Source organism: Tiliqua scincoides, chromosome 4 (assembly GCF_035046505.1).
Source record: "Tiliqua scincoides isolate rTilSci1 chromosome 4, rTilSci1.hap2, whole genome shotgun sequence".
NCBI lineage: Eukaryota > Metazoa > Chordata > Lepidosauria > Squamata > Scincidae > Tiliqua > Tiliqua scincoides.
This window is the reverse complement of record NC_089824.1, coordinates 107,528,614-107,544,851: the sequence shown is the minus strand read 5'-3', so window position 1 is coordinate 107,544,851 and position 16,238 is coordinate 107,528,614. Positions and strand designations below refer to the sequence as shown.

The following is a 16,238-nucleotide window of genomic DNA, read 5'->3' as shown; positions in this document are numbered from 1 at the left end:
TGTGGGGACCAGCCCTGGCTGTGCAGCAAAGGCAAAGTCCAAAGGCAAACTAACAGCAGTGTTGTTTTCTCAGTTCCCATTCTTTTGCTGAGTTCACATTGCTTTCTGTCACTGCCTCTCTAGGTCTATTTATCTATGGAAATGTATAGTCTGCCTTTCTGTCCCATTTATGTGAGACTACTAATGGCCCAATCCTATTCAATTTTCCAGTGCCAGTGCAGCTATGCCAATGGGACATGCACTGTATCTTGTTGTGGGGCATCACGGGGCCTCCTTAAGGTATGAGAACATTTGTTCCTTTACCTTGGGGCTGCATTGCAGCTGCACTGGTGCTGGAAATTGGATAGGATTGGGCCCTAAGGCAGCTCACAATGCATGATAAAAGGTGGAAAACTGGGCAAAATTCAAACAATCAAACAGAGGAAGAAATAGAGAAAGCATAAAAATATCAATGAGATGCAGCAAGGCACAAACAATAATCAACAGAACAAAACACATATGTTTTTGTGGTTCATTTAAATATTGACTGTGAAGGAGCAGGGAATTGGCTGTGAAGGAGCAGTCTGGGTGATGAGGTCAAGAAGGCCTTTTACTACATGCCCACCAGCGACACCTCTATAGGGGATGGGATGTGGTCTTTAATGATTGATCCAGTGTACATGGAAATTAATGTGGGATGAGGTGTTCCTTTGCATTGCAGAATGCAATGAAACAAACCACGTTAAAATATGTATTAAATCAATGGTTATAGCGAAATAACCAGAAAAGGAAATCACAACTGCCGTATGTAACAAAAAGAGATTTCCCTAACTTACACCAATCAATGAGACTGATAGTTTCAAGAGCCAATGAGGTGTTGTTATGACACAGCAAAGAACCAATAAGGTGTTAGAATGAGTCGGCTCTCTTTTCCATGTATCAGAGCTAATACTAGAACTCTTATTCAGTTGTGTGTGTGTGTGTGTGTGTGTGTGTGTGTGTGTGTGTGATCAAGTTGGCCACTGGTTTTTTATTGGTTTCTGATTTGATGGATGACCTGTACTGTTATACATTTAATTAAATAACAAAGTTAATGAGGGTTGCACCAATCCTAGTGATACCACTGCATTTAGGTTGTGCATATGATACTGTAATTTATCCTGCATGGTCTGGTATGGGAGGTGGTCCATCACAGGGGTGATGCAACGAGCTCTTGCACCAAGTGACACAAACCCTAGTGAAGCCACTGGATGAATGACTCTGATGTAATGTGGTCCAGCTAGTAAGTCCCAAACAGCAACCTGGCTGTTTGAAGTTGAAGTTTCCAGATAATCTTTCAGGCAGCTCCAAGTAGATGTGGCCAAATCTGCTTTCTTCAGGAAGGAATACAACTGATGTACCAGTTGAAGCTGGGTAAAACACTCCTGGACACAGCTGTCACCTGAGATTCCAGGAGCAAAGCTGAATCTAACAGTTCATCCAAACAGCAAATCTGGTCGTTCAAGAAGAGTGCAACTCCATCAGACCAGGAATAAACCCATTTCTAATTCAGCTTTCCTACTTACTAACAGTACTTCTTGTCTTACCCAGATTAACTTTCGATTTGTTAGCCCACTTCCAGAATTTCCAGATGCAGCCAGGTGTCAACCCATAACCACCACAGTGTCTCTGATAGAGGGAAAGATGCTGTCAACATCAGCATATTGCTGACATACTCAATGACCTCCCACCAGCAGCTTCATATAAATAGCATGGGGGACAAGATGAAACCCTCTGGGACCCTGTAGGGAGTACTCCAGCATCACCTTCTGCAATCTCTTTGATGGGTAAGAATAGAGTCATCATAATAAGATGCCCTCCAATTTCCTGCCAGGCAGCCTGGCAGGATGGATACCATGATTGGATACCATGGATACCATGAAAAGCTGCTGAGAGGTTCAAGCAGCACAGATAGGAAGGCATGCCCCCTGTCTTGTTCCTGGTGCAGGTTATCTTCTAGGACAGCCAAACCTGTTTCAGTCCCAGGACCAGGGCTGGACTCAGACTGAAAAGGAACAAGATCATTCCTATCACCAGGAAAGCCAGGAGATAGGCAGTTATATACTAGGAAGCCTCTGCTGGCAATTGCCAGTTTGCTGAGCCACACTGTGCAAAAAAACTGATTTTGCTTCCCTGAGACTTCTTGGTTCATATATGAAAACCAAGCTAAATGAACCCTAATCTCTAGATGCGTGAGGTTGGGCTGCAGGTTCTCCAAACTGGAGGAAGCATGCTTGGTATTTGTTTATCATCTTTTCCAATATTCCAGAACTAAACTCCTGAACTGAAAACAGCCTTCAGGTCTGCCCTGCAGAGGTGATTTATTTGTGACATTTATAATATTTATAACAATATCCCAACTTTCTTCCATGGAATTGAAGCATATGCCAGATGGCCTCCCATCTAGACACTGACAAGCCCCAGCCCTGCTTAGCTTCCTTCAGCAAAGTTGCAAGTCTCTCTCCTTTCTAAGTGCTGCAGGCTCTACCGGCAGTCTTAGAAGTCTGAGTGATATGATACAAAAGAGATGATGAGGGGAAAAGGGAAAAGAGCAAATTCAGGTACCAGTTCTGATACAGAGTAGGAGGGGCAGCTTTGCTTTAGGATTTGTGGGACCTTATCTGAAGCTTATTATTCCCTTGGGAAAGATTGCTTTCAGTCGAAATGCACAAGGAATTAAAGCATACTCTTATTCTTCAACTCCACTGGCTGTTTTTTTGTTATTTTTGGCTTGCTGGTGTACAGCTGCTGTTTTGATTCCTTGTTTTTCCATATGAGGATTGAGGCTGCCTGCTCAGTATCTTGCTGCTTCTTTTGCGTAGATAACCCCCCCCCCAGCCCATCTACTCACCCCCATTGTTACTACTGTATTGGGCACATTGTAACTGTTGAGTCAGAACGCTCACATTCAGAGGTGATCTTGCTGAAGTGGTGTACCTATTGTCCACCGGTGTGCATACCAGGGATCGCGGCTCCTTGCCCACTGAGAATAACCTCTCTTGTTGTGACTGCATGTTCTAGAACATCAAGGGAGATGCTGATGATAGCTTGGTGGGCCTCTCTGGCTGTCCTACTCCAGCATCTGTGGCAAGGGAAAGCAGCCTGCAGGAGGAGCTACTCTCCGCAAGATCGGAGATTCAGCAGATCCTGGAGCAGAAGAAGAAGCTGTCTGAGGAGCTTCAGGACCTAAAGGGGCAGATTGAGGAAGCTGGGTTCTCCTCAGTGTCTCATCTCAGGTAAGTCAGGCTGGTCTCAGAAAAAGATCCTGCTGGAGTCTAACAGCCTAGGATCTTTTCTGACCTTCAGTTCATGTTGGTTCAATGTGAGAGTATTCTTGTGACCATAAGATACACTTGTTCTTTGGGGGCTGCATGCCAACTTGGTGTTGTTAGAATTTGTACCAGTCCCTGGTGGAAGACTTGAACCAAGTTGATCAGTAGACCTTCTCTTGTCATATGGACCTGGAGATTCAATCTTTTGATTGCCAAGAGTAAGTTTGGCTCAAACTTTCATCATTCCTCCGTTCCCACCTTCTTAGTGCATTTGATATTTCCTGTTGCTGAACATTCTTAGCTAAACTTAAAGCACGTGCTTGGACTGAGCATCCCTAATGGAACTAGTAAAAGGGGGATTTGGGCAGAGGGAATGGGAAGTCTAGAACCATCATTGTGTTTTTTCGCTCAGGTGGAATTACAGAAGATAAAATAAATAAGGAAGAATTCTAGACACCAAGGGGTTTTTCTATAAATTTCTACTATTCTCCCTCACTCGATTTTTTATCTTTTAACTTCCCACAGGAAGGCCCTGCTGAGTTTGTGTCTAGAGAATGCTGAGCTCAAGGAACAAGTTGGAGAAGCCATGTTGTCAGAGGGATGGGAGAATGAAGATGAAAAAGAGGACGAAGATGACCTGAGGCTGGAAGTTAAGAAGCTGCGAGAAAAGCTGCACACTTCTGAGATAGTAATTGGCCTCCTTAGGGAACAGCTGACTCTAAATAACCACAGCAGCAAAGGCACCTTCAAGTCTCATTTTGTGGCTAGCATGACTCAGGAGACTGAGCAGCCACGGACAGCCAAGCAGTGCACCTGCCAGGGGGTCCTCCATGAGGAACCCCCCAATTGGCACTGCCTGCAACTCCAGGTTCAAGACTCCAGTCCATCACACAGTTCCAAAGGGACCCAGGTAATTCTGAAATAATTTGGATCTTGTGGCATCAACCGCCTACATTCAATTACATATCATATAATCAGCTGCCCATGAGTGGCTCATGTTTGCGTTTTGATCTTTTCCATCAGGACGGTCTAGGTTTGTGGGTCTAGCTCTAGCTGCCATTCACAGTCAAGGGTGAATGTCACAGCAGAAAGAGTCTGCGTGCTAAATTGAATGAGGGAGCCAGCAGGGTCTTATTGCCTCATTTCGGGGAGGAAAACTTTGGTTCTGAAGCTCTGCTGGTATCTTCAGCTGCTAGAGACATTTGGGCCATTGCATTGTGTGTTTCTAAAGTGGCATTGGATTTGTGATCTGGCCTAATTCATCATCTCAAGAATCCCAACTTTGTCCTTACTAAAAACATACTTTAACAGCATCCTATGTGTTGGAGGAATCTTAAAATTGGTTTCCTCTTTAAGGGGGGAAGCAAAGTAGCTTCAGCAGCAGACCCCCCCTCTTGCTGGGAATCAACCCCAGGGAGCCTTCCACACCCGGCTGACTGCTAATCAAGAAAGACAAACAGCAATGACTGGTTGAAGTTGCAAAAGAAGTCATTTACTCACGGTTCCATAGAAGCATGTTTACAGCATCTGATTAGGATCAGAGGTTCAGCTAACTTAAAGAGATAACAAGGCCCTGGAGCTGCCTTGTCCTGCATGTGGCATGTGGTCAAGATGGCGGCGCCAGCAGAGCCCTGCTGCGTGCCATCCAGACAGGTCAGTGGTCTGAGAAAAAGAGGAAGATGCTTGGAGAAGAAGGGTTGGGTTGTAGGATCTGAGCCACACCCCCACAAAGGTCACAGAAGAGGACAGGTAATAAAGAGTAGAGTCACTCTTTATTGACTAAGGGCCATGACTTAACCCCTTCTGGATAGCATCCTGCCACCTCTGGGCAGCAGACAGAGTTGCTCCAGACTCCAACACTATGCATGTCTACTCAGAAGTAGGTTCCATTGTGCTCTGTAGGCCTTACTCCCAAGAAAGTGTGTACAGAATTGCAGCCTAAGACATGTTTTCAACTCTTATGCAATAAAATAAGAACATGGAAAGCTGCCTTGTACTAAGTGACCATTTTTCTGTCTAGCCTAATGCAGTCGACAAGGGCAGCAGCCCTTCAAGATTTCAGACAGGGAACTTATCCACCCCACCTACAAATTTCAGGGAATTGAAGCATGTGCTTTGCATGGAGCCTAAAGATGTAAAAATTCTCATGACAGACATGTGGTTCTTATTTCTCGCTGACACATATGTCACTTCTTCTCTGTAGGTGGGAGGAAGCAGCTTTGGGCAGCAGTTTATGGCACCAGCCAAGCAACTCCACTCCGACCTGCCTCAGTGCAGGCAACAATGTCACACATTGCGAAATAAACTCTTGGTTTCTGAGGCCACCATCCAGGCTCAGGCGGCACAGCTGGAACAGTACAGGGCCTTGCTCAGTGAGTACTATGATACCAAAAGTTACGGGCTTCTTTGGTTATCCATCTCTCATTATCACAAGTGTGTGTGTAATGTGTGTGGAAGGGAGAGGGTTAAATCAAGGTCACTCCAAGCATCAGTGTCACAATCTTGAGTTACCCTGCTCAGTGTTGGAATGACTGTTCCCTGAAACATGCTCCGCTTTCTTGTTCATTTTGGGACTTGACCCACTATCTTGGGGCCAACAGCTGCCCTAGTACAACCCTGGCGGCAGAGCTGCAACTGGTCCCATGCTATCAAAGCAAATATACATGGCCAGTCCCCTCACCATCCCCTGCTTCTCAGTGACTGAAGGGCGTTAGGAAAAGTCTGAAATAATTCCTTTTCTTTGTAACAGGTGAGCCCCTGGTACAGCAAGTCAGCAAACAGATACAAGTGGATCTCCAAGACCTGGGCTATGAGACCTGTGGGAGAAGCGAAAATGAGGCTGACAGGGAAGAGGTCACCAGTCCCGGTAATGGGAGATCCTCCTCGATGCTAGCGCAAAATCCCTAGTCATCTCTTATCCTCCAACTGATTTCTGGAAATCAAAAGCAAATAATTCCTGATGTGGGAACATCAGGAGTAGGATACAGCCTTAAAAATGCAAAATGTGAATGTCACACATATATTTGCAAACAAGTGTATATCATACAGGAATACCATACAGTATAACATGCTAGAACATGGGGATTTGCTGTGGCTTCATGTCGAGCATGTGCTTGGTGGAAAAATCTGATTTGCTGCTGCGTGATATGGGAAATACCCAAATGACTGGTGTTTTTTGTTTTGTTTCCCAGAATGTGAAGAACGTGATGAATTCGGAGTGGAACCCAAGTCTTGGAAGAAGCTGCTGGGTTCTCCGCCAAGCAGGATGGGGAAAACGGAGACACTCATTGACTGCAGCCAGTGTGATGATGCTGCTGTCCTCCGCCAGCACATCCAGGACCTCAAGGTCCAACTGCAGAACTCCCAGAGAACCATTCAGAGCCTGCAAAGTTGTGTGCGCTCCATGTCCACTACCAGCGACTATGCCTCTGGGGGCGAACATGCACAAAAGCTGAAGCAGGACTATGCCTTGGGCAGCTCCCCATCACACAGTATGACCGATGAAGATGAGGGGTGGCACTCTGACAGTTTTGGGTCCCTCTGCCCTCCAAGCCTCCAACCCAGCAAAGACCTGGCCAGGCTTATCCAGAGAGTGTCGCTGCTTGAAGCAGAGCTGGGCAAGGCCAAACCGAAAGCACTGTCACCAGAAGAGCTAAAACCTACCACATCCATGGGGTAGGAATGGGGTGGCTTTCTAGGGAGAGCGTTTGAGGCTGGTCCATTGGGTCTAGTCGAGACTTACCCTGCCCTGCACTGTCACAATGAGTGGCCACACATTCATTAAGGATCTTTCCTATTATGCGTTGCTCAGGCAGTGTGAATGATCAGCCGGCCCTTTCCCTGTCCTGCAGGGTCTGGACAGATCAATTTAACTTGAACAAGGTTCATTAAGAAAACTTAATCTCTGTGAAACAAATTTGTCATCTATATTATTTGTGCATACTCTGGCTGGCATGTTAAATAGCAGCTCTCTCCATATGAGGGCACATTCAAACCACGCGTGAAATTGACGTGATCGGTAAAACAACACATGAGCGGCCACATAACATATGAATTGGTTCTGAGTTTACCATTTTTGTCAATAACTGAACTGACTTGGCCACCTGCAGGAGGAATGCCTTTTTGCCGTTTCTCATTTGGTTGAATAGAGTTGCTGGAAAATGGTGTTATTTTAGTCAGAAATAAACCCATTTGGATCAGTAAGACATAGGCTGTAGTTCTATCCTACCAGAAACAAGCACCTCTATGTATAAGATCCCTCTGGTCCCTCGTCCCTTGTACTATAGAGACTAGAGTTAGGATGAAATCTTCTCCTCACTATGCTCTTAATTTTGGTGGCCTGGTCTCTGAATCACCAAAGGTATCTTTTGCCATCCTTCCCCCAGGAAATATGACTCCTTGGTCCAAGCTCAGGCTCGAGAGCTCTCCCATCTGCGTCAGACAATGCGGGAGGGACAAGGGCTGTGTCATATGCTGAGCCAACGCTTCAGGGACACCATCAAGTCATTTGAGGAGCTCCTGCGAGGCACTGACATTGACTACTTCTTGGGGCAGAGCTTCCGTGAGCAGCTGGCCAAAGGGAACCACTTGGCAGGACAACTGGCCAGGAAACTGAACAGTAGTGAGTTCACAGGGCACTTGCAAAACCAAAGTAGGTGCATGTGTTTTTGAGTCTTGAACTAGGAATAGCCACATATGTTCTCTCTCACACTCGCTCTCTTTCCCCGACTCCCATAGTCCTTTCATGGTTAGTTTGCTAGATTTTCCCACTGCTTAAGGAAGCTCCCTAAACTCACTAACTTTCTCTGAATTCTGTTTTCAGGGAATGACCAAAACATGGAGGATAAATCTGGTCATGAACTTCTTGCTCTGAGGTAATTATTGTGGATAACCACTGCAGATTTCTTTTGGCATTACCTACTCTAGCTGTGGGTGGAAATACACCACCCATTGCTACACACCTTAGATCTGGTAAAATTCTTCTCTCCCCTGGATTCATTCATTCATTCATTCATTCATTTATACTCCGCCTTTCTCTGGAGTAACTCTCTGGAGTTTCTATCTCCGATGGGTACCCATGGTGGCCAACAATCAATACATTGAAATACAGAATAAATACAGTTAAAAACATTAAAAATAAAAACAATGAAAAATAAACAATATAAAATACATAGCAGTCAGCAATAAAACATACAGTAAAAAATATTGATTTGTAAAAGTAGCCATTATAAGGCCTCGAAGGCTTTCCTAAATAAAAAAGTCTTCAGGCCCCGCTGGAAAGTTAATAATGAGGAAGCTGTGCTCAGTTCAAAGGGGAGGAAATTCCATAATGCAGGTGCCGCCACCAAGAAGGCCCTGTTTCTGGCTGCCATCCCCCTCACCTCTCTCAATGGTGGTACAACCAACAGGACTCCCTCTGATCACCTCAGAGAACGAACCAGACTATATGGAAGAAGGCAGCCTCTCAAATATGCTGGTCCCAAGCCATTTAGGGCTTTAAAGGTCAAAACCAGCACCTTGAATTCAGCCCAGAAACGAACCAGCAGCCAGTGCAGCCACCAGAGCAGCGGCGTGACAGAGTCAAACCACTGACCTCCAGCAACTACACGAGCCACTGCATTCTGTACTAGCTGTAGCTTCAGGGGCAGCCCCACGTAGAGCACTTTCAATAATCTAATCTTGATGTCACCATGGAATGAACCACTGTGGCCAGATTCGCCTGAGACAGCTATGGCCGCAGCTGGCGCACCGGCCAAAGCTGGCGAAGGTGCTCCTGGCCACAGCTGACACCTGGACATCCAGGAGCAGCTGCGAGTCGAGGAGAACCCCCAAGCTGCAAACCTGCTCTTTCAGGGGGAGTGCAACCCTGTCCAGAGCAAGGTGATAGTCCAGTATCCACATTGTGGATTTCTCAACCAGGAGGACCTCTGTCTTGTCAGGATTCACCCTCATTCAGATTCCAACTGGTTCCAAGCAAAGCTCCAGGACAGAGACAGGCACCCTGGAGTCCATTGGAAAGGAGAGTTAGAGCTGAGTGTCATCCGAATATTGATGACACCCAACTCCAAATCCCCGGATGACCTCTCCCAGCAGTTTCACGTAGCTGTTAAACAACATGCGGGACGATATGGAACCCTGTGGCATCCCAGGGTTCCATACCACCCAGGATGATACAACGTAGCACTTGATAAATTACCGTCTGTGTCCAGCTTCTGCTCAACCTGCTGCCCAGCCCAGAGTGACTATTTTTAAGAACTACTTAGGTCAGAAAAGGTTCCGCTCATGGAAGAGAGACCAGGTCTGCTCAGCTCAGGTTTATCTGAGCTCAGCACAGGGTCACCACAAAGCCAACGTGAGGCTTTATGGGTACGGAGGAGTCCTTTACAGTCACAGTATTTTCTGCCCTATTACAAGTCCTCTGCGAAGGAGAGTTTAAGTCATATGCTGAGTCTGTGAATTTATTGACTGAGAGAACAAAGAGAGTGATATATGTGTTAAGGGGGAACAGAGAGATGGAGTGATATATGTGTTTTTGGTGAAGGACCAGTCTATCTGTGCAAATATCCCTAAGAGTCTCTAAGCTCTCTCCTTTCCCAGGCTGAGCAAGGAGCTCCAGGAGAAGGAGCAAATCATCAAGAACCTACAAGCCAAGCTTCATGTGCGTTCAGTGACCCCTTCCAGTAGCCACAACATGTCTGAGTCACCTCGTTCTGGCAGCAGTGCTTCTTTCCTTTCTGATGGCCTGGAGGGTAGCTCCGACATGGATGATGTCAGTGAGTACAACTACCAGGAGGACCCCAGTGAAGGCCAGCCCCACAGCCTTCTAGACACAGGTACAGCTTTGGACCCTATCTTTTGCAGGTGAACTCTTCTCCGGGCAAGTGGGAGAAATTGTGCCAGGCCCAGCAACGCTTTTTTGCCTCATTCCATGTGACTTCTCAGCCAGGCTGTGGAGGCCAGATAGAAATCCAGAATATCGTTGGTAGAGTAAAAAAGTTTTCTGCAGTGATACTACTCAAGTACAGTGCAGTTCCACTCAAGATCCAACAATGACATGACATAGTAGACTAGGCCTGCCAAGTACCTTGAGGGCAACAAACACCCCCTCAGATTGTAAGTGGGAATGTGTTAAGTGGTGGCCATCTTGAATTTTTAATCTAACAAGGTCTCCGCAAATTTTTGGGAAGGTCACACCAGCCCAATGTCTTCTCTACTCTTCTAAAGGTATAAAAACACCAGACAGATTTTTGTCCCCATAAAATGGCCATAGAATCCTAGTACTTAACTAAAGAGTGTAGCTTGGCTAAGGATGGCTCAGACTAGCCATTTGCCTCATCCAGTGGCTCTGGAGTACTGTGTCTGCCCTTGGCATTGAAATGAATGGGAATTCTGGGGTGTGACCTCCCACCTTGTTTGAGTGATAAGCAGAGGTCCTGCATTAACTACATACGAGGATCTTCTCTGAAGAGAGGAGAAGGGAGGTAGATCATATCTCCAGCTTACATATCGCCACTGTTCACATCTCTCCACCCCCACCCCCCACACAATTGTTCATTCATTTCCTAAGTGATCAGAGGCTTCACCACTGGCATGAAACAATTGCATTTAATACAAATGAAACGTCCCTTCAGCTCCTCGTTGGAAGTCATGGTGGTCTTTGTTTATAAATGCAACACATTTCCCACTTGCTGTGTGTTTTTTTTTAAATAGATCTTGGCAGTCATGCTGGCAAGACTTCTGCCCAACCATATCACCCATCCCCTGTCACTGCATCCCATGCTCCTACACCAGAATCCATCCAAAGGAACCTCACGTTGCCTCCTTCCCAGCACCCATCACAGATTGCCACTCAGCCTTCTGGAGGTATGGATGGATCCCACAGAGGAAGTAGGAGGGGTGGGGTGGGGTGGGGGAAGAAGGAAAAGACAGAGCTCCTCCAGTCTGCACTGACAAAATAGCAGGCACAGGCAGGAGGAGACCTATTGTGGCCCCTGCACCCTTACTTTGGACAAAAGTCCCCTTCCCCCGAGGAAGCCTCCAGCAGGGCTACTAGATACGGAGGTCACCATTTTGCTACCACTGCACCAGGTGGTACAGTCACTGTTAAAACTGGGCTGTTCTGTTGTTCCCAGTGCCAGTGCCCTGGAACATATAGAGCAGTGGTTCCCAACATGTGGTCCAGGGACCACAGGTGGTCTGTGAGAACCTGAAAAGTGGTCCGCTAGGTCCAGGGGGAAAAAAAACAGTGAACACATTTGATCACTTCCAGTTTCTCGCCAAGTGAGCTCTCCTCCACAGACTACTGACATGTCGGATGTGACTGTAGGTAGTCCGTTCTTTTCCCTCTCTGGTGGCCCAGTGCTTGCTAACATGCCAGTTGCTGGAAGTCCTTTCTCCACCCTTTCTAGTAGTCTGTGGCATAGCGCTCACTCAGCGAGATGCTTCCTCATGGACCACCAGAGACAGCAGAGAATGGACCTTGCTCCCGCAGAAGGCATTTCCAGTGTCTCGCTGAGTGCTCACTCGTGGGCTACCAAATTGAACTGTACTTTTTTTGTATGGTGGAGACATTGGGGGGTTGCATGTGGTCCACAACAATTCCAATGTTTGTCACAGTGGTCTGCAGGCTCCTAAAGGTTAGACACCACTGATGTAGAGCATTTCTCCTCCACACACTTTATCCACAACTCGTTCCTTTATACCTGGAAGTAGAAGGAAAGACTTCTGAAAAGAAGCTGTGGCTTCCACACAGCTTGAGCCCCAACAATGCTCATATTGAAATTAAGCATTTGATATTAACAGGAAGCAGACTTCCATTGTTATCTGTCAACCTGCAGCCCTTTTCAGATTGTTCATTAGTTTATTAGTTTATACCCCATCTTTCTACATTGCTCAAAGAAGTTTGCATTTAAATAAAATTACAACACTTTAATAAAAACCAGCAGCATAACAAAAAACACAATAAGGACCCATTTATTCTGTGAAGCCACTTTAAATGGTTTAAAATCCTAACCAGAATAATGTAGTCTTCACTGCCCTTCTTCTGAAGGTGGGCAGCGAGAAGGCCAGGCATAGCTTACTAGGGTGGTCATAGTTTGGGGTGCCATAGCCATGAGGCTTTTACATATGGATATCCCACCTTCCCTCTGACGGAAGGGGGAGGTACATGAGGGAAGGCCTCCATAAAAGAGCACACAGCAACTTTGAGTGGGAGGAAGTCTATTTCATGGTGCAAATGGCAACAAAGACATTGCTACTACTGTATCCCCACAATCACCTGCCAAACATCCCCATGGGTCCTGACTCACCAAGTAGTGATGGACAACAGCAGCGGAAGCAGACACTCAGGGGTTGGCCAGGCACATGTATGGACCCCCTAGCAGTCTACCCTACCAGACCCCACTTGTGAAACTACCCCTATTTATCACACACAGCTGCTTTGAGGGGCGCCCTTTGGTGGGAAAAGGACTTGTGGGGAAAAGCTAGCAACCCCCACCCCACATGCCATTGTCAGTAGTGGTTCAAGCTGATCCTCAAAACCTACTCCCAAATTCCACTGCCCACCCTCCTACCGCACCATGTTGCCATGATTTGCTTCTAGATTAGATTAATTTAGTGCTACAGCGGCATTGCCTTTCTACAATTATCTGAAAGCAGAATTAAAGTGGGGGTTCTACACGGCACTTTAATATAGTACCCTATATATCCAGCAAAACCCTTCCCAATGGTCAAGATCCCACTATAATGTTTACTCATAAGTAAAGCTGATTCAGCAGAAGTCCCCAGCAACTTCAAGTAAGAGTCTTTGTTTGCAAGTTTGACCCTTTTTTTGGTCTCCTCTTCAGCATCACTGAAGATTTAGTGATGATTAGCCTGTTAAACTCTCAGTGTTTCCATGTTTCTGTTCTTGTGGCAGCAAGGGGCTTTGATTATTGATTTCCTTTCTCTTTTCTTTTTTTTAAATACAGAAAAAGCAGAACTTTTTTTTTTTAAAGAAGATTTCTACAATTAAAAACCTCCACTCTGTTGCAACAGAAACTGGCATGGGAAACGTCCCAAAAATTGTAGCCAGCATCTCCTGAAAACAACCTGTCTCACCAGGATGCCACTTCTTATCCTGTCTCTCTTTCCTGTGTCTAGGCTTCCATCCAGAGTCTTTGCCTAAGCCAACTAGCTTCCCTTTGGCTCCAGCTTGCTCTTTCTTACCTTTTGGGCCTGCTCCAGCCCCTACTCCACTCCTTGGCTGCTGCAGAACACCAGCCTTCTCATTGGCCGAGGCACAGCAGGAGTTGCAATTGCTGCAGAAGCAGCTGGGAGAAAGTGAGCCCTTTGGTCTTGGTGGCCCCACCACCCTGTGTGCTTTTGGCATGTAGATGTGCATGGCTTGATGAATTGCAGCCTCTGCATGGCCTGAGGCTCACCTTTCTCTGCTGTGCAGGCTGGTGGGCTGGATCAAGTAGGTTGATCAGTGGGGGGAGGGGAGTGGGAAACGACTCTGATGGCACAGCTGAGGTTGGACTAGATGGCCTTTGATTCTAGCTTGGACTCAGTGGCCATATTCTTCACAGGCAAAACGAGCATTGCAATGTTGGCTGTCTCCATGATACTGATAACCTTTCTCACACTTCCAGTAAGGGAGGAGCAGAGGATAGGGCAGTGATACTAAGAAGATGGTGTATATGGCAGGGACCTGCTGTGTGGGGGTGGGAGAACAGCCCTGCCATTGTCCATGGAAAAGCGTTACAGCTGCCCCACCTGCTTACATCTGAGGAGGCTCTTCTTTATACCTGCTTTCTCAGATATAAATAGAGCCTCCTCGGGTGTTAAGCAGGCGGGGCAGCTGCTGTGCTTTTCCATGGACTATGATGAGACGGTTCCGCCTTCCCTGCCGCCCTCGCACCGCACCTCCCTGGTAACAGGGAGGTGTCTGAACACACTCTTTGAAAGTGAAATCACTTCAGATAGAGTGAGGAAACCCATTATGGGTGGAAGATTTCAGATAGGCTTCTTATCAACTCTCCAGGGCATGGTGTCAAATCTTGGTGGCCAGTATTGAGAAGAAGGCTAGTTTTTGCTTGGCTTGATACACGTGTCTTTCTCTGACCTGTTAGATGCCATCTTCTGCTCTCATCAAACACCAGCTCAACCCATTTGGGTCCATCCCCTGTCCTGAGAGGCACTGCCCCGTGAATGTTCTGCCCCATGCATCTCAGTGTTTGAGCCTCAGGAAAATGAGCACCCCTAATTGTGTGCCTGATTGGAATACAGAAAGGAGAAAGGACCTCAGGTGAAGGAGGCCAAGAAGTTTAGAAGAAGATTCCTGGCAAATGAGTGGGAAGGGAGGTGGATCCTCAAAGAGGCACCACCATGCTTGGAGGGAGGTAGACCGCTTTGCACAATGGATGATCACGCTGCTTTGCACCCCAGCAGAGCATCTTTTCCAGTGGCTGTTTGCTGGTGTTCCTCATCTGCTGGTGTTCCGCATTTGGGGATCAGTGTATTTATTTTGCTATGAAAACTGTTTTGTTTATACATAAACCAATTCTAGTAATAGTAATAATTTTTACTTTCTGGCAATTTGGCACTAATGGCACCAATTTGTTAAACAGCAGCCCTGTGTGTTCAAGCATCACCCTCACACCACCCTGCTATTTACTCAATTAAAAACAAGCCTAATAATTGTCAGTTTAATAAGGGTATTAATGTCCCATGTAGTTTGGGCCTTAATCTGTCAGTATTAATGGCAAATTTGAAGCTGAAAGAAAGACCTGACTATGCCTTCCCACTAAAATTCAGGAGCAATGTGTCTTCTGCATTGCTCCTATATTCCTTTACCCTGCAACTCTACAGTGGCCTCTAGAACAGCAGCTCCTAAACTCCTTCACAACCCACCTCATCATCCACAATGGGTCCTGGGCCCACTGCAACCAGGAAGCTGCAGGGCAATGTGCCACATGACCCACATCATGCTTCATTTCTCAAACTGTGTGTTGCAACCCAGTTGGGTCATTACCCAATTTTGGAATCGGGAAATGCAAGGCAATCTGGAGCATGATATGTTGCAATGCAGCCAATGAAGTGGATAGCGCTCCTGCACAACCCAGAAGCAATTTCCAGGTCACACACCATATTGCCCTGTAGCTTCCTTGTGCTGGCAGGCCTGCAACTCACCCAAAATTGGGTTGCAACCCAAAGTTTGAGAAATGCTGTTCTAGAGGCCAGATTAGCTTCATACCCCAATGCAAAGATGGTAAGACAGCAAGATTTTCCTGGAAACCTAGAGAAGTTCTCACTTGACAGAAGCAGGAAGAAACTATCCTGCTAGAATAGTACCCAACATAGTAGTACAGGTCAGTTTCTGGGTGTCAGAAGTCTGTACATGTCATGTGCTATGTCAAAATTGGTCCTGGAGCAGTGCTGCTAATGGGGGAGGGAGCCAGAGCAATTCCCTCTTCTTGCTCAGGGGTGCTCCATGTGAAGTCCTGCTGTGTCTTCTCCTTCCAAAGTCAGGGAAGCAGTCTCTCCACTGGACAGAGTACTTCTGTTATGCTGAGTGTGTAATCCAGTCCTGCTGTTTCTAATTTACCTGTGTCCCCGCTACATAGGTGCAACACTCCCGCAACTGTCACCAGCAAAACCAGAGTCACTGGCCAGCCTTTTTTCTGCAGGCAGTCCTGCCATCTCCTCAAAGAACTGCCTCCAGGCCTGCCATCATGTTTCCCAGTCACTTCCCATGCAGAATTCTGCTGAGTGGAATAGGAAACCACTTGGGGGGGCCATGGGGCAACACAGGCACTCCTGGGATTCACCTCAGTTCAGACAACCTCAAGAGCATCTCATCTGTGGAAGTCTGCCATCACACTCTTCAGCAACCCTGTCCAGTCAAAAGCTTTCTGGTAAGGCTTGCCATGTCACTCTTTTTGGGTACAAAATAGGGAAAATTTGCAG

General features: G+C 46.6%; 1 protein-coding gene across 9 annotated transcripts in view; it reads left to right on the top strand.

Annotated features, from left to right (window-relative positions):
* Nucleotides 1-16,238, top strand: part of PDE4DIP (phosphodiesterase 4D interacting protein) — a 99,333-nt gene that overhangs the window by 65,794 nt on the left and 17,301 nt on the right. For 5 of the 9 annotated variants that reach the window (XM_066622990.1, XM_066622991.1, XM_066622994.1 and 2 more), the window contains exons 23-33: nucleotides 3,040-3,254; nucleotides 3,816-4,200; nucleotides 5,494-5,662; nucleotides 6,040-6,156; nucleotides 6,482-6,965; nucleotides 7,676-7,911; nucleotides 8,113-8,164; nucleotides 9,888-10,123; nucleotides 11,001-11,153; nucleotides 13,431-13,610; nucleotides 15,896-16,186. In XM_066622990.1, coding sequence (XP_066479087.1) covers nucleotides 3,040-3,254; nucleotides 3,816-4,200; nucleotides 5,494-5,662; nucleotides 6,040-6,156; nucleotides 6,482-6,965; nucleotides 7,676-7,911; nucleotides 8,113-8,164; nucleotides 9,888-10,123; nucleotides 11,001-11,153; nucleotides 13,431-13,610; nucleotides 15,896-16,186 — 2,518 coding nt within the window. The remainder of the gene's footprint in view (nucleotides 1-3,039; nucleotides 3,255-3,815; nucleotides 4,201-5,493; nucleotides 5,663-6,039; nucleotides 6,157-6,481; nucleotides 6,966-7,675; nucleotides 7,912-8,112; nucleotides 8,165-9,887; nucleotides 10,124-11,000; nucleotides 11,154-13,430; nucleotides 13,611-15,895; nucleotides 16,187-16,238) is intronic. The other 4 variants (XM_066622989.1, XM_066622992.1, XM_066622993.1 and 1 more) reach the window with 4 other exon arrangements.